General features: G+C 26.2%; 1 protein-coding gene across 38 annotated transcripts in view; it reads left to right on the top strand.

The window, feature by feature from the left end:
* Positions 1-24,044, top strand: part of LOC107453710 (uncharacterized) — a 72,388-nt gene that overhangs the window by 38,326 nt on the left and 10,018 nt on the right. For 4 of the 38 annotated variants that reach the window (XM_087168371.1, XM_087168374.1, XM_087168370.1 and 1 more), the window contains 21 exons: positions 2,101-2,121; positions 2,570-2,596; positions 3,011-3,037; positions 5,536-5,556; positions 6,005-6,031; positions 6,446-6,472; positions 8,962-8,982; positions 9,433-9,459; positions 9,877-9,903; positions 12,054-12,074; positions 12,446-12,472; positions 12,889-12,915; positions 15,360-15,380; positions 15,829-15,855; positions 17,127-17,153; positions 18,330-18,356; positions 18,555-18,587; positions 20,276-20,302; positions 20,789-20,815; positions 22,112-22,135; positions 23,081-23,107. In XM_087168371.1, the coding sequence (XP_087024497.1) occupies positions 2,101-2,121; positions 2,570-2,596; positions 3,011-3,037; positions 5,536-5,556; positions 6,005-6,031; positions 6,446-6,472; positions 8,962-8,982; positions 9,433-9,459; positions 9,877-9,903; positions 12,054-12,074; positions 12,446-12,472; positions 12,889-12,915; positions 15,360-15,380; positions 15,829-15,855; positions 17,127-17,153; positions 18,330-18,356; positions 18,555-18,587; positions 20,276-20,302; positions 20,789-20,815; positions 22,112-22,135; positions 23,081-23,107 (540 nt within the window). The remainder of the gene's footprint in view (positions 1-2,100; positions 2,122-2,569; positions 2,597-3,010; positions 3,038-5,535; positions 5,557-6,004; positions 6,032-6,445; positions 6,473-8,961; positions 8,983-9,432; positions 9,460-9,876; positions 9,904-12,053; positions 12,075-12,445; positions 12,473-12,888; positions 12,916-15,359; positions 15,381-15,828; positions 15,856-17,126; positions 17,154-18,329; positions 18,357-18,554; positions 18,588-20,275; positions 20,303-20,788; positions 20,816-22,111; positions 22,136-23,080; positions 23,108-24,044) is intronic. The other 34 variants (XM_087168388.1, XM_087168375.1, XM_087168386.1 and 31 more) reach the window with 27 other exon arrangements.

The following is a 24,044-nucleotide window of genomic DNA, read 5'->3' as shown; positions in this document are numbered from 1 at the left end:
TTCCATGGTAGTGATTCCTTAGATTTCGATAGCGTTTGTTTATTTTTTTTATTTTTAATATTTTTTTTTATCCTAGCTTCCCTTATTGCCACGAATGCCAATCTTTCGTTTTTTAACACTCAGAATAGAAAACATTAAACTTGTGGACCATCTCCCAATTTCTTCGAGAAGAGAGGAGTTACCTACAACTGATAAAACTGGCGGCTGCAACTGGCGGTACAGGAAATCATTAAAAAAATACAAATTTTTTGATCATAACAAAATATGAAAACCTGTATCTGAATTGGCATTTCTTTGCAACAGCTCATGACAATACATGGAAACTAAGGCAAACAACGTTAAAGGGTTTTTTGCAACAAAGTTCACTAAGGAGAACAACGTTCTTTGCGCTCTTTAACGTTGTTTGCCTTAGTTTTTATTTTATTTATTTACATTACATGGTATTACTAGGCAAAATGCTCTAACCACATGTTCAACAAACAATAAAATAAAAAAATCAAAGAGTTTTTACTAGAGATTTTTCATAGATACTCTTGGATTTTCTGTTCATCCGAAATTAATTTCTCAGAAAACTTTCGACAATGGTATTAAGTAAACTAAGTAATCATGATGAGCCCAGTGCCGGAACTAAAGATATAAATGTTATCTACATAAAAAAATGAACTCTTTCCATATTCTAATTTAAATTCGAAATATTTTAAAATGGCAGAGAATAAATATAAAACTAACCAACGACGACGACGACTTTTGTGACACCTTTTAATCTTTGTCCTTCATTATAGAGAATTTTTAAAGAATTTAAAATTCGCTTTGTAGTTTCGCTGTATCACTGATTAAAATCTTTTAATATTAATTTATCTCATTAATAAAAATTTTATTTCTTGGGATGTTTATCACAAATGATTGAAAAAAGTGAATAAATATTTATTATTAATTAAGTGATGTAAGGAGCTAATCTAGAATGGAATAATTTTGTGACAGATGAGGCTACTTTAGAGGCTCTTACGGTTTTTTGAGTTTATTGACTCTAAGTGACAGAAAAATTAAATCAAACAACTCTTTCAAAACTTCTGGTTCGTCTATAGGACAGTATTAGGTTGTGAATCAGTCGTAATTTCTGTGATTATTCATACGTGCAGATCTACGAAAATTGCTATTGTGTGATGTTATTTTTTTATGACCGAAGTGCTTTATATCCCATCTAAAGTTTTTTAATTCGATACATTATCGATAAGCTATTTAGTTTATTGAGGATGAATTGGGAATCCTGTTTGGGAATAAATTGCGGTGATTATGCACTAGATCTGAATGGTTATTTAATCATTCAGATTTATTGTATAATCAAGGCAATTTATAGTGAATGGCGTGATTAATAATGGTGAGCAGTTTTGAATTTTTAAAAACTTTGGAGACTTTTATTTGCGTTCTGCATTTGAGTTACAGAAAAACTCGAAATTTTAGAAAATGGCGCAAACTTAAATAAGTATAATTATCAAAGTAGAAATACGAATATGCAAATGACAAAAGAGCCCTTAAGTGTTCACACACACACACACACACATATATATATATATATATGTATATTAAAACTGAAGATTGGACATTCATAAATATTAACAGAATATTTAAATACAAATTAAATCACAAATATTTGCCTATTTCACTAAAATTTTTGGTCATTTTATTTCGTGTCTGTTGATTTCTTATTTTCATGACGTTTGAAATGAATTACTTTTTTAATTGTCTTATATGAATTGAAGTAAATAAATTAAACATGTTAATCTCTTTTTCAAATTCATTTATTGGATGTTCAACAAAACGGATATTTTTCTTTATATTTGTTTGTTAAGTTTTTTTTTATGTTTCAAAAACGTTTCAACAAATATTAAGCCAATGTAAGATTTTTCATATTTAAAATTTATTTTTTATTCCATATGGATGACGTATAAGTCCATTGGCAACATCAGTAAATTTCATTTTTCGAAGCTAGAGCTTTGAGATAAAATATGCATGCATAATTGAATCAAATGTGACTTATTTAGGAACATTTTATTTAGTAATGGTATTTTATTATATGATTGTTATTTCTTTTTGATTCAGTAACAGATGGTCTTAATCTTGGTAAGTAGTTTTCACTTATCTAATTTTCTTTAACATTTTTTTTTGTAGATTTTGTTCTATTTTTGAGTTTATAAGAAATGTTGATGAAAATTATCAAAACATTTAAAGCCCTAACATGGTTTGATGAGAAAGGCTAAAGTAAAAAGAAAGTAAATTAGGAAAATTATTGATTCCGAGATTTAGGTGCAGTTATTTTATAACTGTATTCGATTGTCTTTGTTTCGATTATGCCGTATGTAGCAGTAATTGAAAGCTATATTCAATAGACTATATTTGGAAGCTAATGAAATTTTGACTAACCATTTTCTCGCTGGCCTTTAATAAATAAAATTACTATATTTTCCTGCTGACCAGTTAGTTTTTCGAGAGTAGCAAATTTTGAAAAATTATGTTATATTGTTGAATTTTCTATGAATTTTTTAAAACTAATTTTATGGTCTCGTTTCAGATCAATTAGGAGATATATTAACCCCAGGTGAGTAATTTATTTAGTTTCGTAATTTAAATTATTTGTATACTGAATGGATTACGTTCTTGCTGATACTATAAATAAAATCAAAATTTCAGCAGAAGCTTTAATATATTTGCATACAAATTATAAAATGCTAATGTATATTTGTGTGAATCCTAATAGTTTATTTTTCGATTTCATTAATTATTTTATGACTGAATGATGTAAAACATTACAAAGCAGAAATTTTAAATTATAATGAAGTTCTTTTGCTTATGGAATAAAACTGTTGCAGAATTACCGTAAATTTTGAAACTTTGTATATTGTAACAAAAAAATATGGAAAGATAGTAATTATAGTTTTGTTAGCGATACTTTTTTAATAAAGGATTTATTAAAAATTTTAACCATTTGTAAAATAATTATTTTTTTATTTAGACGGCTTTAAGGCATTGCTAGGACAGCGTAAGTAATTTTTCAATATTCATAATTTATGAATTTAATATATTCAAGCTGCTTCAGGTGGCTAGCTGATTTGTCAATTTAAAATTAGGAAAATTCTAAATTTAGAAAAAAAATGTTTTGAGGAAATGTTAAATATTATCTTTACATTATTTATTTATTATATTATATGTAATTTGGATGAATAATAATTTTAACAAATTATTTTCAAAATCATAAATATCATTCAATCATAAGTGATAGTTGTTATCCTATATCTTGATTTTTCATTTATGGAAACCTTTAAGAAAATGATTAATTTTATATTGAAGATTTGAAAGATTTAACTCTTAAATAATTTATGTTTTTAAAGTTGCAGTTATTTGAAATATTTTGTGTCCACATGTTTTATTAGTTTGAAGGGTACTAAGACCAAACTAAGTGTATGCTTAATTTCTATAATGGATTTTTTTTATATCCATATTTGAAGAAATTATAATTTTTGTTTCAAGTTAGTTGTTTTCAAATATGACTTTAAGGACTATGATGTCTAAATTTCAAACAATTTTTCTGCGTCAAATGAAATACTGACGTATAATTATATAATTAATTTTGAATAAAAACCATAAATATTTATAAAAAAGTATTTGAAACAACACCAGAATTTGCAATATGAGATCAATGTTCAAAAATAAACAAAAATCTTAACTACTGAATTTGAAACAAAATTGATTTGCGGTATAAAGAGTTCTAACTAATTGATTAATTCATGCATAATATTTCTTTGTTTAGATGGTTCAATGAAAGATTTCTTAGACATCAGTGCAAATAAATAAATAAACGCACCTATCTCGATAACTTCGAATCTGAAAATTGGACCTTCACGTGCTATTACTCCTTATATACGGTTTGAGGGGGTGACCTCAAATATGTTAATTAATTTGCGCAGACCGTACTTTAAACTATAAAAATCAGACATAAAAAGCGTACATTTTCGAATTAATATACCATATTTCGGGCTGATTCCAATTTCTGACCCCCCCAAAAATAGGGGATAGCCATACTGAGAAATATGTATATCCCATTTGCTTTCTCCTAAAATTGCTTCTAAATGTAAATTTTACTTTTTCCGTATTTCATTATCTCGAAAATTTTTTAAGCAGCTTAAAATATCTTTGTTCAGAATTGTAAAATACCTTCATATAAAGATATTTTATTGCGAAAATAACTTTTATTGCATATTCATTATATTTTATTATTTTATTTTACAGTAGTCGACAAAATATCTAATTGTAAGATGCACAAATTTTAACATCACTTTAAGCAATGTAATTTTAAATGGCAGAATTAACAATTTGTGAGAAACCAGCCAAACCGTTCCTGTGAAATCAAACATTAAGAATACGATATTTTCAAAGCTAACGATAGTTTCAAAATTTATGTACCAAAGTCCAACCTTCGTAAAATTCTTCTGTCTAAACTATATCAACTACATTTCCCATTTTTCGGCTACCCCCTACGTTTTGAGGGTGAGATATCCGCACCAGATCAGTCGAAAAACAAGGTACGCTTTCTTCCGAGAAAGTAAGTTTTTGTAACTTATTTCGTTGCTTAAAGTATCTCATGTTCTAATTAATAAGCAAAATAGAATTCAAGCTCTTGAATCAACAATATCTATTCCGAGAAAGAGAAGATTTGAATAATAGATGAAAAGTTATTCAGGGTATTCCATTTATCTTATTGCGCACTGTATGAGTACATATATTTTATTCGTCAACTTTAGTTTTAAGCAATAAAAGTAGAAAATTAAACTTGCATACAATAACTATGAGAAAAAAAAATTCAGTTGTAAATGAATTATGGTTGAGAATTACTAAAGTTACATTATGTCTGTAAGTTTTTAAGGATCTTTATATTTTAGTGCAACATTCGGTTTTGTGTACTTTTATCTTCACTTTTGTCTCTTGCTTTATATTACATGTTTATTTTAATCGGGAAAAAAGTAGGTAATGTTCAGGAAAAACCATTTTTAGGCAACAGATGGCAACTAACACTCTTGATCATTTTATTTCGTTTTTGTTGATTTCTTATTTTCATGACGTTTGAAATGAATTTCTTTTTAAATTGTCTTATATGAAATTTTTAAATTTTTTAAAATTGTCTTATAGTAAATAAATTAAACATGTTAATCCCTTTTTTAAATGCATTTTTTGGATGTTCAACAAAATGGATATTTTTCTTTATATTTGTTTGTTAAGTTTTTTTTATGTTTCAAAAAAGTGTCAACAAATATTAAGCCAATGTAAGTATTTTCATATTAAAAACTTATTTAGTATTCCATATGGATGACGTATAAGTCCATTGGCAACATCAGAAAATTTCATTTTTCGAAGCTAGAGCTTTGAGATGAAATATGCATGCATAACTGAATCAAATATATCATATTTAGGAACATTTTATCTAGGAACATTTTATTTAGAAATGGTATTTTATTATATGATTGTTATTTCTTTTTGATTCAGTAACAGGTGGTCTTGGTCTTGGTAAGTAGTTTTGACTTATCAAATTTTTTTTTAAAATTTTTTTGTAGTTTTTGTTTTATTTTTGAGTCTATAAGAAATGTTGATGAAAATTATCAAAAAATTTCAAACCATAACATGGTTTGATGAGAAAGGCTAAAGTAGAAAGAAAGTAAATTAAGAAAATTATTGATTCCGAGTTTTAGAGTACAGTTATTTTATAACTGTATTTAATTGTTTTTGTTTCGATTATGCCGTATGTAGTAGTAATTGTAAGCTAGATTCAATAGACTATATTTGGAAGCTAATGAAATTTTGACTAACCATTTTCACGTTAGCTTTTAATAAATAAAATTACTATATTTTCCTGCTGACCAGTTAGTTTTTAGAGAGTAGCAAATTTTGAAAAATTATGTTATATTGTTGAATTTTCTATGAATTTTTTAAAACTAATTTTATGGTCTCGTTTCAGATCAATTAGGAGATATATTAACCCCAGGTGAGTAATTTATTTAGTTTCGTAATTTAAATTATTTGTATACTGAATGGATTACGTTCTTGCTGATACTATAAATAAAATCAAAATTTCAGCAGAAGCTTTAATATATTTGCATACCCATTATAAAATGCTAATGTATATTTGTGTGAATCCTAATAGTTTATTTTTCGATTTAATTAATTATTTTATGACTGAATGATGTAAAACATTACAAAACAGAAATTTTAAATAATAATGAAGTTCTTTTGCTTATGGAATAAAACTGTTACAGAATTACCGTAAATTTTGAAACTTTGTATATTGTAACAAAAAAATATGGAAAGATAGTAATTATAGTTTTGTTAGCGATACTTTTTTAATAAAGGATTTATTAAAAATTTTAACCATTTGTAAAATAATTATTTTTTTATTTAGACGGCTTTAAGGCATTGCTAGGACAGCGTAAGTAATTTTTCAATATTCATAATTTATGAATTTAATATATTCAAGCTGCTTCAGGTGGCTAGCTGATTTGTCAATTTAAAATTAGGAAAATTCTAAATTTAGAAAAAAAATGTTTTGAGGAAATGTTAAATATTATATTTACATTATTTATTTATTATATTAAATGTAATTTGGATGAATAATAATTTTAACAAATTATTTTCAAAATATCAAATCATAAGTGATAGTTGTTATCCTATATCTTGATTTCTCATTTCTGGAAACCTTTAAGAAAATGATTAATTTTATATTGAAGATTTGAAAGATTTAACTCTTAAATAATTTATGTTTTTAAAGTTGTAGTTATTTGAAATATTTTGTGTCCACATGTTTTATTAGTTTGAAGGGTACTAAGACCAAACTAAGTGTATGCTTAATTTCTATAATGGATTTTTTTTATATCCATATTTGAAGAAATTATAATTTTTGTTTCAAGTTAGTTGTTTTCAAATATGACTTTAAGGACTATGATGTCTAAATTTCAAACAATTTTTCTGCGTCAAATGAAATACTGACGTATAATTATATAATTAATTTTGATTAAAAACCATAAATATTTATAAAAAAGTATTTGAAACAACACCAGAATTTGCAATATGAGATCAATGTTCAAAAATAAACAAAAATCTTAACTACTGAATTTGAAACAAAATTGATTTGCGGTTTAAAGAGTTCTAACTAATTGATTAATTCATGCATAATATTTCTTTGTTTAGATGGTTCAATGAAAGATTTCTTAGATATCAGTGCAAATAAATAAATAAACGCACCTATCTCGATAACTTCGAATCTGAAATTTGGACCTTCACGTGCTATTACTCCATATATACGGTTTGAGGGGGTGACCTCAAATATGTTAATTAATTTGCGCAGACCGTACTTTAAACTATAAAAATCAGACATAAAAAGCGTACATTTTCGAATTAATATACCATATTTCAGGCTAATTCCGATTTCTGACCCCCCAAAAATAGGGGATAGCCATACTGAGAAATATGTATATCCCATTTGCTTTCTCCTAAAATTGCTTCTAAATGTAAATTTTACTTTTTCCGTATTTCATTATCTCGAAAATTTTTTAAGCAGCTTAAAATATCTTTGTTCAGAATTGTAAAATACCTTCATTTAAAGATATTTTATTGCGAAAAAAACTTTTATTGCATATTCATTATATTTCATTATTTTATTTTACAGTAGTCGAAAAAATATCTAATTGTAAGATGCACAAATTTTTACATCACTTTAAACAATGTAATTTTAAATGGCAGAATTAACAATTTGTGTGAAACCAGTCAAACAGTTCCTGTGAAATCAAACATTAAGAATACGATATTTTCAAAGCTAACGATAGTTTCAAAATTTATGTACCAAAGTCCAACCTTCGTAAAATTCTTCTGACTAAACTATATCAACAACATTTCCCATTTTTCGGCTACCCCCTACGTTTTGAGGGTGAGATATCCGCACCAGTTCAGTCGAAAAACAAGGTACGCTTTCTTCCGAGAAAGTAAGTTTTTGTAACTTATTTCGTTGCTTAAAGTATCTCATGTTCTAATTAATAAGCAAAATAGAATTCAAGCTCTTGAATCAACAATATCTATTCCGAGAAAGAGAAGATTTGAATAATAGATGAAAAGTTATTCAGGGTATTCCATTTATCTTATTGCACACTGTATGAGTACATATATTTTATTCGTCAACTTTAGTTTTAAGCAATAAAAGTAGAAAATTAAACTTGCATACAATAACTAAGCGAAAAAGAAAAATACAGTTGTAAATGAATTATGGTTGAGAATTACTAAAGTTACATTATGTCTGTAAGTTTTTAAGGATCTTTATATTTTAGTGCAACATTCGGTTTTGTGTACTTTTTTCTTCACTTTTGTCTCTTGCTTTATATTACATGTTTATTTTAATCGGGAAAAAAGTAGGTAATATTCAGGAAAAACCATTTTTAGGCAACAGATGGCAACTAACACTCTTGATCATTTTATTTCGTGCTTGTTGATTTCTTATTTTCATGACGTTTGAAATGAATTTCTTTTTAAATTGTCTTATATGAAATTTTTAAATTTTTTTAAATTGTCTTATAGTAAATAAATTAAACATGTTAATCCCTTTTTTAAATGCATTTTTTGGATGTTCAAAAAAATGGATATTTTTCTTTATATTTGTTTGTTAAGTTTTTTTTTATGTTTCAAAAACGTGTCAACAAATATTAAGCCAATGTAAGTATTTTCATATTAAAAACTTATTTAGTATTCCATATGGATGACGTATAAGTCCATTGGCAACATCAGAAAATTTCATTTTTGAAGCTAGAGCTTTGAGATGAAATATGCATGCATAACTGAATCAAATATATCATATTTAGGAACATTTTATCTAGGAACATTTTATTTAGAAATGGTATTTTATTATATGATTGTTATTTCTTTTTGATACAGTAACAGGTGGTCTTGGTCTTGGTAAGTAGTTTTGACTTATCAAATTTTTTTTTTTAAATTATTTTTGTAGTTTTTGTTTTATTTTTGTGTCTATAAGAAATGTTGATGAAAATTATCAAAAAATTTCAAACCTTAACATGGTTTGATGAGAAAGGCTAAAGTAGAAAGAAAGTAAATTAAGGAAAATATTGATTCCGAGTTTTAGGGTACAGTTATTTTATAACTGTATTTAATTGTTTTTGTTTCGATTATGCCGTATGTAGTAGTAATTGTAAGCTAGATTCAATAGACTATATTTGGAAGCTAATGAAATTTTGACTAACCATTTTCACGTTAGCTTTTAATAAATAAAATTACTATATTTTAATGTTGACAAGATAGTTTTTTGAGAGAAGCAAATTTTGAAAAATTATGTTATATTGTTGAATTTTCTATGAATTTTTTAAAACAAATTTTATGGTATCTCTTCAGATCAATTAGGAGATATTTTAACCCCAGGTGAGTAATCTATTTAGTTTCATAATTTAAATTACTTGTATTCTGAATGGATTACGTACTTGCTGATACTATAAATAAAAGGAAAATTTCAGCAGAAGCTTTAATATATTTGCATACCCATTATAAAATGCTAATGCATATTTGTGTGAATCCTAATAGTTTATTTTTCGATTTTATTAATTATTTTATGACAGAATGATGCAAAACATTACAAAACAGAAATTTTAAATTATAATAAAGTTTTTTTTCACATGGAATTAAACTGTTACAGACTAACCATAAATATTGAAACTTTGCGGTCTAACGTAACAGAAAAATATGGAAAGATTTTAATTATAGTTTTGTTAGCGATACTTTTTAAATAAAGGATTTATTAAAAATTTTAACCATTTGTAAAATAATTATTTTTTTATTTAGACGGCTTTAAGGCATTGCTAGGACAGCGTAAGTAATTTTTCAATATTCATAATTTATGAATTTAATATATTCAAGCTGCTTCAGGTGGCTAGCTGAATTGTCAATTTAAATTTAGGAAAACTCTAAATTTCGAAAAGATATGTTTTGATGAAATATTAAATATTATCTTTACATTATTTATTTATTTTATTAAATATTATTTAGATGAATTACAATTTTAATAAATTATTTTTAAATTATCAAGTCGTAAGTGACAGTGGTTATCCTATATCTTGATTTCCAATTTCTGGGAACTTTTAAGGGAATTATTAATTTTAGATTGAAGCAGATTTTAGATTGAAACAGCACCACTTTTTGCAATATGAGATCAAAGTCCAAAAAAAAAAAAACAAAATTCTTAGCTACTGAATTTTGAACAAAATTGATTTGTGGTATAAAAAGATCTAATTAATTTATTAATTCATGCATAATATTTCTTTGTTTAGATGGTTCAATGAAAGATTTCTTAGACATCAGTGCAAATAAATAAATAAACGCATCTATCTCGATTACTTTTAATCTGAAAATTGGACCTCCACGTACTATGACTCCATATATACGGTTTGAGGGGGTGACCTCAAATATGTTAATTAAGTTGCGCAGACCGTACTTTAGAATATAAAAATCAGATATAAAAAGCGTACATTATCGATTTAACATTCCATATTTCAGGCTGATTCCGATTTTTGACCCCCAAAAAATAGGGGATAGCCATACTGAGAAATATGTATATCCCAATTGTTTTCTCCTAAAATTGCTTCTTAATGTAAATTTTACTTTTTCCGTATTTCGTTATGTCGAAATTTTTTTAAGCAGCTTAAAATATCTTCGTTCAGAATTGTAAAATACCTTAATTTAACGATATTTTATCGAGAAAATAACTTTTATTGTATATTTATTATATTTTATTATTTTATTTTACAATAGTCAAAAAAATATCTAATTGCAAGATGCAAAGATTTTTACGACACTTTAAAGAATGTAATTTTAAATGGCAAAATTAAAAATTTGTGAGAAATCAGACAAACAGTTCCTGAGAAATCAAACATTAAGAATACAATATTTTCCAAACTAACGATAGTTTCAAAATTTATGTACCAAAGTCAAACTTCGTAAAATTCTTCTTTCTAAACTATATCAACTACATTTCCCATTTTTCGGCTACCTCCTACGTTTTGAGGGTGAGATATCCGCATCAGTTCAGTCGAAAAACAAGGTACGTTTATTCAGAGGAAGTAAGTTTTTGTAACTTATTTGGTTGTTTAAAGTATCTCATGCTTTATTTAATAAGCAAAACAGAATTCCAGCTCTTGAACCAAGAATATCTATTCCGAGAAAGTGAAGATTTGAAAATAGATGGAAAGTTATTCAGGGTATTCCAATTTATTGCACACTGTATGAGTACATACACTTTATCCGTCAACTTTAGTTTTAGGCATTAAAAGTAGAAAATTAAACTTACAAACAATAACTAACTGAAAATGAAAAATACAGTTGCGCATGAATTATGGTTGAGAATTAATAAAGTTTCATTATGACTGTAAGTTTTTAAGAATCTTTATATTTTAGTGCAACATTCGGTTTTGTGTACTTTTATCTTCACTTTTGTCTCTTGCTTTATGTTACATGTTTATTTTGTTCGGGAAAAAAGTAGGTAATATTCAGGAAAAAACCTTTTTAATGCAAGGGATGGCAACTAACACTTTTGGTCATTTTATTTCGTGTCTGTTGTTTCCTTATTTTCATGACGTTTGAAATGAATTACTTTTCTAATTGTCTTATATGAATTGAGGAAAATGAATTAAACATTTTAATAAACTTTTAAAATGCAGTTTTAAGATGTTCAACAAACTGGATATTTTTCTTTATTTTTGTTTATGAAGTTTTTTTTTTCATGTTTTAAAACTTTTTTAACAAATATTAAGCCAATGCAAGTACTTAGATATTTAAAATTTAGTTTGTATTTCCCTATGGATTAAGTATAAGTATTCATTGGCAACATCAGTAAATTTCATTTTTCAAAGCAAGAGCTTTGAGGTAAAATATGCATGCATAACTGAATCAAATATGTCTTATTTAGGAACATTTTATTTAGTAATGGTATTTTATTATATGATTGTTATTTCTTTTTGATTTAGTAACAGGTGGTCTTGGTCTTGGTAAGTAGTTTTCACTTATCTATTTCTTTTTAAAAAAATTTTTTGTAGATTTTGTTCTATTTTTTGTCTATAAGAAATGTTGATGAAAATTATCAAAAAATTTCAAACCTTAACATGGTTTGATGAGGAAGGCTAAAGTAAAAAGAAAGTAAATTAAGAAAATTATTGATTCCGAGTTTTAGGTACAGTTATTTTATAACTGTATTTAATTGTCTTTGTTTCGATTATGCCGTATGGCTTTTGATAAATAAAATTACTATATTTTCTTGTTGACCAGTTAGTTTTTTGAGACTAGCAAATTTTGAAAAGTTATGCTATATTGTTGAATTTTCTATGAATTTTTCAAAACTTATTTTATGGTCTCGTTTCAGATCAATTAGGAGATATTTTAACCCCAGGTGAGTAATTTATTTAGTTCGTAATTTAAAATATTTGTATTCCGAATGGATTACGCACTTGCTGATACTATAAATAAAATCAAAATTTTATTAAAAGCTTAAATATATTTGCATTCCTATTATAGAATGCTAATGTATATTAGTGTGAATACTAATAGTTTATTTTTCAATTACATTAATTATTTTATGACAGAATGATGTAGGACATTACAAAACAGAAATTTTAAATTATAATAAAGTTTTTTTCCACATGGAATTAAACTGTTACAGAATAACCATAAATATTGAAACTTTGCGGTCTAACGTAACAGAAAAAGGTGGAAAGATTTTAATTATAGTTTTGTTAGCGATACTTTTTTAATAAAGGATTTATTAAAAATTTTAACCATTTGTAAAATAATTATTTTTTTATTTAGACGGCTTTAAGGCATTTCTAGGACAGCGTAAGTAATTTTTCAATATTCATAATTTATGAATTTAATATATTCAAGCTGCTTCAGGTGGCTAGCTGATTTGTCAATTTAAAATTAGGAAAATTCTAAATTTAGAAAAAAAATGTTTTGAGGAAATGTTAAATATTATCTTTACATTATTTATTTATTATATTATATGTAATTTGGATGAATAATAATTTTAACAAATTATTTTCAAAATATCAAATCATAAGTGATAGTTGTTATCCTATATCTTGATTTCTCATTTCTGGAAACCTTTAAGAAAATGATTAATTTTATATTGAAGATTTGAAAGATTTAACTCTTAAATAATTTATGTTTTTAAAGTTGTAGTTATTTGAAATATTTTGTGTCCACATGTTTTATTAGTTTGAAGGGTACTAAGACCAAACTAAGTGTATGCTTAATTTCTATAATGGATTTTTTTTATATCCATATTTGAAGAAATTATAATTTTTGTTTCAAGTTAGTTGTTTTCAAATATGACTTTAAGGACTATGATGTCTAAATTTCAAACAATTTTTCTGCGTCAAATGAAATACTGACGTATAATTATATAATTAATTTTGATTAAAAACCATAAATATTTATAAAAAAGTATTTGAAACAACACCACGTTTTGCAATATGAGATCAAAGTCCAAAAGCAAACAAAAATCTTAGCTACTGAATTTTGAACAAAATTGATTTGCGGTATAAAAAGTTCTATTTAATTGATTAATTCATGCAATATAGTTCTTTGTTTAGAGGGTTTAATGAAAGATTTCTTAGACATCAGCGCAAATAAATAAATAAACGCACCCATCTCGATAACTTTTAATCTGAAAATAGGACCTTTACGTTCTATGACTCCATGTATATGGTTTGAGGGGGACCTAAAATGTGTTAATTAATTTGTACAGACCTTACTTTTAACTATAAAAATCAGATATAAAAAGCATACATTTTCATATTATCATACCATATTTCAGGCGGAATCCGATTTCTGATCCCCCAAAAATAGGGGATAGCCATACTGAGAAATATGGTCCCAATTGTTTTCTCCTAAAATTGCTTCTAAATGTAAATTTTACTTTTTCCGTATTTCGTTATCTCGAAAATTTTTTAAGCAGCTTAAAATATATTTGTTCAGAATTGTAAAATACCTTCATTTAAAGATATTTTATTGCGAAAAAAACTTTTATTGCATATTCATTATATTTTATTATTTTATTTTACAATAGTCGAAAAATTATCTAATTATGAGATGCACAAATTTTTGCATTACTTTAAAGAATGTAATTTTAAATGGCAAAATAAACAATTTGTGTGAAACCAGTCAAACAGTTCCTGTGAAATCAAACATTAAGAATACGATATTTTCAAAGCTAACGATAGTTTCAAAATTTAAGTACCAGTGTCCAACCTTTGCAACATTCTTCTGACCAAACTATAGCAGCTACATTTCCCAATTTTCGGCTACCCCCTACTTTTTGAGGGTGAGATATCCGCATCAGTTCAGTCGAAAAACAAGGTACGTTTATTTAGAGGAAGTAAGTTTTTGTAACTTATTTCGTTGCTTAAAGTATGACATGTTTTATTTAATAAGCAAAACAGAATTCCAGCACTTGAACCAACAATATCTATTCCGAGAAAGTGAAGATTTGAAAATAGATGGAAAGTTATTCAGGGTATTCCATTTTATTGCACACTGTATGAGTACATACACTTTATCCCGTCAACTTTAGTTTTAGGCATTAAAAGTAGAAAATTAAACTTACAAACAATAACTAACTGAAAATAAAAAATACAGTTGCGTATGAATTATGGTTGAGAATTAATAAAGTTTCATTATGACTATAAGTTTTTAAGGATCTTTATATTTTAGTGTAACATTCGGTTTTGTGTACTTTTATCTTCACTTTTGTCTCTTGCTTTATATTACATGTTTATTTTGTTCGGGAAAAAAGTAGGTAATATTAAGGAAAAACCTTTTTAATGCAAGGGATGGCAACTAACACTTTTGGTCATTTTATTTCGTGTCTGTTGTTTCCTTATTTCATGACGTTTGAAATGAATTACTTTTCTAATTGTCTTATATGAATTGAGGAAAATGAATTAAACATTTTATTAAATTTTTTAAATTCATTTTTTGGATATTCAACAAACTGGATATTTTTCTTTATTTTTGTTTATGAAGTTTTTTTTTTATGTTTTAAAATTTTTTTAACAAATATTAAGCCAATGCAAGTATTTAGATATTTGAAATTTAGTTTGCATTTCCCTATGGATTAAGTATAAGTATTCATTGGCATCATTAGTAAATTTCATTTTTCGAAGCAAGAACTTTGAGATAAAATATGCATGCATAACTGAATCAAATTTGTCTTATTTAGGAACATTTTATTTAGTAATGGTATTTTATTATATGATTGTTATTTCTTTTTGATTCAGTAACAGGTGGTCTTGGTCTTGGTAAGTAGTTTTCACTTATCTATTTCTTTTTAAAAAAAAAATTTCTAGATTTTGTTCTATTTTTGAGTCTATAAGAAATGTTGATGAAAATTATAAAAAAATTTCAAACCCTTACATGGTTTGATGAGGAAGGCTAAAGTAAAAAGAAAGTAAATTTAGAAAATTATTGATTCCGAGTTTTAGGTACAGTTATTTTATAACTGTATTTAATTGTCTTTGTTTCGATTATGCCGTATGTAGTAGTAATTGTAAGCTAGAATCAGTAGACTATATTTGGAAGCTAATGAAATTTTGACTAACCATTTTCACGTTAGCTTTTGATAAGTAAAATTACTATGTTTTCCTGTTGACCAGTTAGTTTTTTGAGAGTAGCAAATTTTGAAAAGTTATGTTATATTGTTGAATTTTCTATGAATTTTTTAAAACTTATTTTATGGTATGTTTTCAGATCAATTAGGAGATATTTTAACCCCAGGTGAGTAATTTATTTAGTTTCTCAAATTAAATTATTTGTAGTCTGATTGGATTACGCACTTGCTGATACTATAAAAAAAAGCAAAATTTTAGCAATACCTTAAAGCTTAAATATACACCAGAGAGCCATTACATTATAACCAACCTGCTAATAACATGTAGAACCGCCTTAAGCCTGAAGTAAGCGAAGATAGCTCCTTTTAAATACTAATATTTTGTTGAACATATTTACATTATGTACAAGTATGTTTGAATTACAAGGAACACCATCACAGCAGGTGATGAGAGAAATACGGACAGGCTGTCATGTGCGTTCTGGAATTTATACGTTTCTAAGAATATGACATCAGAACTCTTAATTCAGTTTACTTCAAAAATAATTAAAAACACAATTGATTAAAGACAAACAGATAATAAAATGAAATAATCTTGATTTTACGATGAGCGGCGAACCCATCACCACAAGCCCTCAAAACTGCTAGCACCCGCCGTGGCATTAATTCTGATAGTTAGTCTGAGACATCTGGTACCAAGCGCTCATCAACTGGTCCTGTAATTCCCTCACCTTGCGAGGGGGTAGCGTGGCAACATGAATTTGATTTTTCAAGTAGGACCACAAATGTTCTATTGGATTTCGGTCAGGTGAATTTGGGGGCCAAGACATGACTTGAAAGTTACTGGAATGTTCCTCGAACCAATCCATGACGATCCTTATGACGTGGTGCATTATCCTGCTGGTAAACAACATCCCCGCAGGAAAAACTGTTGCCCTGAATAAGTGAACCTGGTCTGCAGTAGTATGCTTTCAAGTAACTTACAGACGTCAGGGATTGTTCTATGAGGATTACGGGTCCTAATGTGCCCCTTTAAAACATTGCTCCTGGGCGATAAACCATGAAAACCTGGGCGAGCCTATTGTTATAGATGGAGGGTGGTCATAATGTAATGGCTCTTCGGTAAATTTGCATATCTAGTATAAAATGCTAATGTAAATTTGTGTAAATACTAACAATTAATTTTTCGAATTTAAGAATTATTTTACGATTGAATGATGTAAAACATTACAAAACAGAAGGTTTAAATTTTAATAAAGAATTTTTTTCGCATGGAATTAAGCTGTTAAAAAATAACCCTAAATTTTGAAGCTTTGCCGTATTTTGTAACAAAAAAATAGGAAAAGATAGTAATTATAGTTTTGTTAACGAAACTTTTAAATAAATGATTCACTAAAAATTTTAACTATTTGTAAAATAATTATTTTTTTTCATTTAGAGGGCTTTCAAAAGCTGTTAGGAAACCGTAAGTGATTTTTCAATATTCCTAATTTATGAATTCAATATAGTCAAGCTGCTTCAGGTGGCTAGCTGACTTGTCAATTTAAATTTAGAAAAACTCTAAATTTCGTAAACATATGTTTTGATGAAATATTAAATACTATCTTTACATGATTAAATTATTATATTAAAAATAATTTAGATGAATTATAATTTTAATTAATTATTTTTAAAATATCAAATCATAATTGACAGTGGTTATCTTATATCTTGATTTCTCATCTCTGGGGAATTTCAAAGGAATGATTAATTTTATATTGAAGATTTAAAAGATTTAACTCTTAAATAATTTATGTTTTTAAGGTTGTAGATATAATGTTTTGTGTCCACTTGCTTTATTAGCTATAAAGGGTCCTAAGACCAAACTAAGAATATGTTTAATTTCTTTAGTTTTAATTTATTATTATTCATATTTGAAGGAATTATAATTTTTGTGTCAAGTTAGCTGCGTTTCAAATATGACTTAAGTTGCTTTTCAAATGTGACTTTAATATAATTATACAAATAATTTTGAGTAAAACCCATTAATATCTGACAAAAGAACTTGAAACAACACCACGGTTTGCGGTATAAGATCAAAATCCGAAAACAATACAAAAAATCTCAGTTACTGAATTTTAAAAAAAAAAATGATTTGCGGTTTAAAGAGTTCTAATTAATTGATTTATTCATGCATGATATTTTCTTTTTTTGTTTTCATGGTCCAATGGAAGTTTTCAGAAGCATCAGTGCAAATAAGTAAATACATAAATGAAAGCACCACTCTGGGTAACTTTTAATCTGAAAATTAGGCCTTCACGTACTAAAACTCAATTTACGTGGCTTCAGGGGTGACCTCTAATATGTTAATTAATGTCTGCAGACTTACTTGTGCTTTAAATTATTAAAATCAGATATAAAAAGCGTACATTTTCTGAATTGCTTTTTATTACTTACTTACTTTGTTCTTGAAAAAAGTAGGCAATATTCAGTAAAGCCCTTTTTCGGGCAAGGGATGGCAACTAACACTCTTGGTCATTTTATTTTGCATCTGTTGATTTCTTATTTTCATGATGTTTGAAATATGCATTTATAGGAAGTTCAACAAGTTTGGGATTCTTCCATATATTTGTTTTCTAATTTAATTTCTTTATTGTTTTAGAAGATTTCCAAAACTTTTTCGGCCAATGTAAGTATTTACATATTAACAATTTATTTTTATTCTGTATTGATTACGTAAAGAGTTTATGATAAAATCTCCGAGCTATATGCGATAATTATGTTAAAATATGCATGCGCAAACGAATTAAATGTTTATTTTGCTTAGGAACATTTGATTTATTATTGATATTTCATTATAATATTAGATTTTTTTTTTATGATTTAGTTTCAGAACTTCTTAGTGGTGGTGGTGGTGGTGAGTAGTTTTCACATGTTTAAATAAAAGCTATTTTTTTTCTTTATTTTTGTTCTTCGTTTGAGTCAATAACAAGTGTTGATGCACATTATAAGTGAAATTCAGTTCTTAACATGATTTTATGAGAAAGGATGAAGTAAAAAATTATTGATTTCAAAATTTAGAAAATATTTAATAATTACATTTAATTGTCATTCTTTTGATTACGCTGTATTCAATTCGCATTTTAATTGTAGACTTGATTCCATAGGGTATGTTTAGAATTTAAATTAATTTCGACTGACCAATTCCACCTCAGCTTTCAGCAAACAAACTTACTGCTAGCTATGCTTTGCAATATAAGATCAAAATCCAAATACAAAAAAAAAATCTTAGCTACTGAATTTTTAACAAAATAGATTTGCGGTATAAAGATTTCTAATTAATTGCATAACATTTTTCTGTTTCGATGGAAAAAAGAAAGATTTTTTAGACAACACTACAAGTGTGCAGTGCGAAAAACTAAATTTATGCAACTATCTCTAAACTTGAAAATACTATTTCGCTTTATATGTCCTACATTGACCTGTGATTATGCAATAAATTTTGACTAAGAACCATCAATCTCTAACAATAACATTTGAGACTATACCATATTTTGTAATGTAAGATCAAGATCAAAAAACGAAAAATTCTTAGCTGCCGTATTTAAAACAAAATAGGTTTGTGGTTTAAAAAGTTCTAATTAATTTATTAATTCATGTATAAATTATTTTTGTTTAGATGTACCTATGAAGTACTTCTTAACTAACAGTGCAAGTGCTCAAAAAAATAAATAAGCGCTAAACTTTGAATAACTATTAATCTGAAGATTGGACCTTCACGTACTAAGTCTCAATCCATATGTTTTAAGGGAGTGACTTCAAATATGTTAATTAATTTGTGCAGACGATACTTTAAACTATAAAATCAGATATACTTTTCTGGAGTACTTTTCTGAATTAACATACTTCTCTTTAGGAGGATTCAGACTTCTGATCCCCCAAAAATAGGGGGTATCCGCAATCTGGGAAATACAGTCTCAAAAGTTTTGTCAGAAGGGAAGTCCAAAGTTTGCACTCCTTAATGTTAATTTAACTTTTTGCGTATTTTGCTAACTCGAGAAATTTTTAAGCAAATTGAAATATCTTTGTATACAGTTGTGAAATTTATTTATCAACGGATAATTCCAAATAAAAAAATAAATTTTTAGTAAATATTCATTATATTTTATTTAAAAATAGTCGAAAAAATTTATAACTGTAAGAAGAAAATAAAATTACATTAATTTAAAGAACGTAATTCTACATGGCAAAATCCAAAATTTGAGAGAAATTGGTAAAATAGTTCCTGAGTTCCTATCACATATAGTTCCTATCAAATTTTAAGAATACTATACTTTTAAAACAAGTGGCATTTTCAAAATTACCGTAGAAGAGTCCAAACTTTGTCATTCTTTCGATTATGATGTATTCAATTCACATTTTAAGAATTGTAGGTTAGATTTAATAGGCTATATTAAGAATGTGTTGAAATTTTGACTAACTAATTCCACCTTTCATAATTTTATGTCGGAAGCAGAGAAATTTTGATTTCTTTTTTGGGTTGGGATGCAAATTTTCAAAAGTACTTTTAATTGTTAAATTTTTAACTAATTTTATGGTCTTTTTTAGGTAATTTAGATCAAATTTTTACCCCGGGTGAGTGATTTATTTAATTTCGTAATTTTAGTTATTTGTATTCAGCATGTTTAGTTATTTGTATTCAGCAACTCAAAAGTAGTTTTTGATCCTATGAATAAAAGCAAACTCTTCGTAAGAGCATACAGCTTAAATATATTTGCATACCTAATAGGAAATGCTAAGATAAATTTGTGTAAAAACTATGTATTCATTTGATGATTTTACTAATTATTTTGCGATTGATATCAGTAAGTCTCAGATTAGATTAGTTTGTTAATAAGGATGTAAAATATTACAACACCATAAATTTAAATTATATTGATGTTTTTTTATAGAATATTGATTAAACAGTTAAATTTTTACCACAAAATTTGAAACATTGCCATATTTTGAAGAAAATATATACAAATATAGCAATAAGAGTTAAGTGAACAAAATTTCTTGAAAACAATTTTCTTTCTGGAGTTTTTAATATTTGTAAAATAACTTTTTTTTTAAATTTAGAGGGTTTTAAAGCTCTGTTTGGAAAAGGTAAGTGATTTTTTAATGACTTTAGTTTTGTATTTTATTTAACAATAATCTGAAAAAAATTTTAATTTGAAGTATACAAAACTTTTTATCATTTTCAAGAATGTAATTTTAAATTGTAAAATACAAAATATCGGAGAAAAGAACCAAATATTTATTAGGAAATCATATTTTAAGTTACGATATTTTCAAAATTTACGACTATTTCAAAATTAACATAGAAATATCTCAGTTTTGTACTATTCCTCTGACTAAACTAATGTGATCATACTCCCAATTTGCGGCTACTCCCTATATATTAATGGTAAGATATTCGAATCTTTCGAGAAAAAAAATATATTTATTCGCAGAGAACGCAAGTTTTTGTGACTGATTTCATTGCTTAAGCAATCGTATGTTCTAATTTATTGGCAAAATAGTTGTGTTTTATGCATTAAAAGTTGAAAATTAGACTTACATACAGTAACTCACGGAAATTAAAAATTACGTAGGGAGTTATGGTAGAGAAGATAAACAGTTGAGAATTAGCAAGTTTTAGGGACTGATTTCGTATCTTAAATATCGTATGCTCTAATTATTTAACAAAATGGAATTCAACCACTTAAATCATTAATATTCAGTCCAAGAACGTGAAGATACGAACATTAGATCAAAAGTTAAAATTTATTCCGAACATTAGGCATAAATAATTAATAAACTTACATTATGACTGTATTTTTTTAAGATCTTTTTATTTTAGTACATGATTCGGCTTTGTTTGCTTTCATTTTCCCTTTCGTTTCTTGCTTTATATTACATGTTTAATTTGTTTCGGATAAAACAATTAATATTCAGAAAACAGTTTTTTCGGGCAAGAGATGGCAAGTAATACGTTTGGTTAATATTATTTCGCATCTGTTGATTTCTTATTTTCATTGCGTTTAAAATAAACTACTTTTCTAATTGTCTTATATGCATCAAAATCAAAAATTTAAGCATTTTAATGAAATTTTATTAAATGAATTTTCAATTTTTTTAAACGAAGTTAAATAAACTGGGGATTTTTCTATATTTTTGTTTACCAAGTTTCTTTTATGTTTCAAAAAACACGCTACAAATATTAAGCAAAGGTAAGTATTTGCATAATAACAATTAATTTTGTATTCCAAATGGATAACGTAAAAGTATGCATTGACGTCATAAATAAATTTCAACTTTCATCTGGAGCTTAATAATAAAATATGCATAAATGTGTTAAACTAAGGAACAACTATATTCAGATTTATTATTTTGTTATATTATTATTATTTTTCGATTTAGGACTAGAAGGTTTTGGTGGTGGTGGTAAGTAGCTTTCACAAGTCTAATAAAAGTCTAATTTTTGCTTCGTATTTGTTCTATGTTTGAGTCAATGAGTTCACATTATCAACAAATTTCGAGTCATAACATAACATGATGAGAAAGGCTAAACTATAATGAAAAGCAAAAATGAAAAGTAAAAAAATTATTGATTCCAAGTGTTAGTATATATTTTATAACTGCATTTAATAGTCATTGTTTTAATTATGCTATATTCAATTTACATGTTTAGAAAATTAGGCTGGATTCAACAGGCTATATTCAGAATCTAATGAAATTTTGACTAACCATTTCCACCTCAGCTTATAATTAAGAAACTTACCATAATTTTAAATCGAAAGCAAAATCACAAGTATTTCGATTTCTTTTCTGAATGCAAACTTTTGAAAGTTCTTTTATTGTAAAAATATTAACTAATTTAATGGTCTTTTTTCAGCTAATTTAGCTGAAAGTCTCATCACAGGAGAGTAATTTAACTAGTTGTACAATTTCAAGTATTAGTATTCGGTATGGATTACATAAAAGTAGTTGTTGATCCTATAAATAAGAGCTAAATCTTAGTAAGACCTTAAAACTTAAATATATTTGCATACCTACTAGGAAATGCTAATGTAAATTTGTGTAAATACTAACTTTTTATTTGGTGATTTTAGTAATATTTTGTGATTGCAATCGATAAGTCTTAGTTTAGATTAGTTTGTTAATAATGCTGTAAAGTACTATAATACGGAAACTTTAAATTATATTAATGTTTTTTATGGAACACTGATGAAACTGTTGAAGTATAACCATACTTTCTCAAACATTGCGGTGATTTGTAAAAAAAAAATATACAAATGTAGTTATAATAGCTTAGTCAGCAAATTTTCTTTTAAATATAGGATTCCTGAATTATTTTAATTATTTGTAAAATAACTTTTTTTGTTTTAGATGGTTTGAAAAATCTGTTCGGAGGCTGTAAGTGATTTTTTAATATCTATAAGTTCTTAAATGAATATATTCAAGCTGCCTCAGGTGTCTACCTGATTTGCCAGTTTAAATTTAGAAAAACCCTAAATTTCGTAAAAATATATTTTGATGAAATATTAAATATTATATTTACATTATTTGATTATTACATCATTTATAATTTAGATGAATTATTAATTTGGTTTATTATTTTGTAAATATAAACTAAAAAGTGACATTGGTTATCCTATGACTTGCTGTTTCATATCTCCGGACTTTTGAGGGAAAGAATAATTTTATATTGAAATTTTGAAAGTACTGTACTGTTAAATAATTTATATTTTTGAAGTTATAGTAGTTTGAATTTTTTTTTTGTTCACTTGTTTGTTTTCTTAGCTATAAGGGTCCTAAACAAAACAATGAATAGGATTAATTTCTTTAATTTAATTTATGTTTTATTCATATTTGCTAGAATTATAATTTAGTTTCAAGTCAGTGGTTTTTTTAAATATGACTTCAAGGACTGAAATGTCAAAACTTCATAATACTTTTCAGCTTAATATGAAACACTGTCCTATAATTATATAAATTTTAATTTTGACTAAAAACCGTAACCATGACTCTAATAATACAATTTGAGATACTACCTTATTTTGTAACATAAGATCCAGATCCGAAAAAAACTCTTAGCTACTCAATTTAAAACAGAATTAATTTGTTTTTCAAAAAGTTCCAATTAATTGATAAATTCATGTATAATTTTGTTTCTTTAGATGGACCTATGAAATACTTTTTATCTAACAGGGCGAGTGTGCAAAAAAAAAAAAAAAACAATAAAACATAAATGCTCCACTCTGATTAACTTCTAATCTAAAGATTGGACCTTCACGTACTAAAACTCAATCTTAATGGTTTGTGGGAGGGGACTTAAATATGTCTATCCATA

Source organism: Parasteatoda tepidariorum, chromosome 7 (genome assembly GCF_982258835.1).
Source record: "Parasteatoda tepidariorum strain Cologne lab strain chromosome 7, Ptep-v5.0, whole genome shotgun sequence".
Classification (NCBI taxonomy): domain Eukaryota; kingdom Metazoa; phylum Arthropoda; class Arachnida; order Araneae; family Theridiidae; genus Parasteatoda; species Parasteatoda tepidariorum.
The sequence above is the reverse complement of the archived record's forward strand: the minus strand, read 5'-3'. Positions and strand labels throughout refer to the sequence as shown.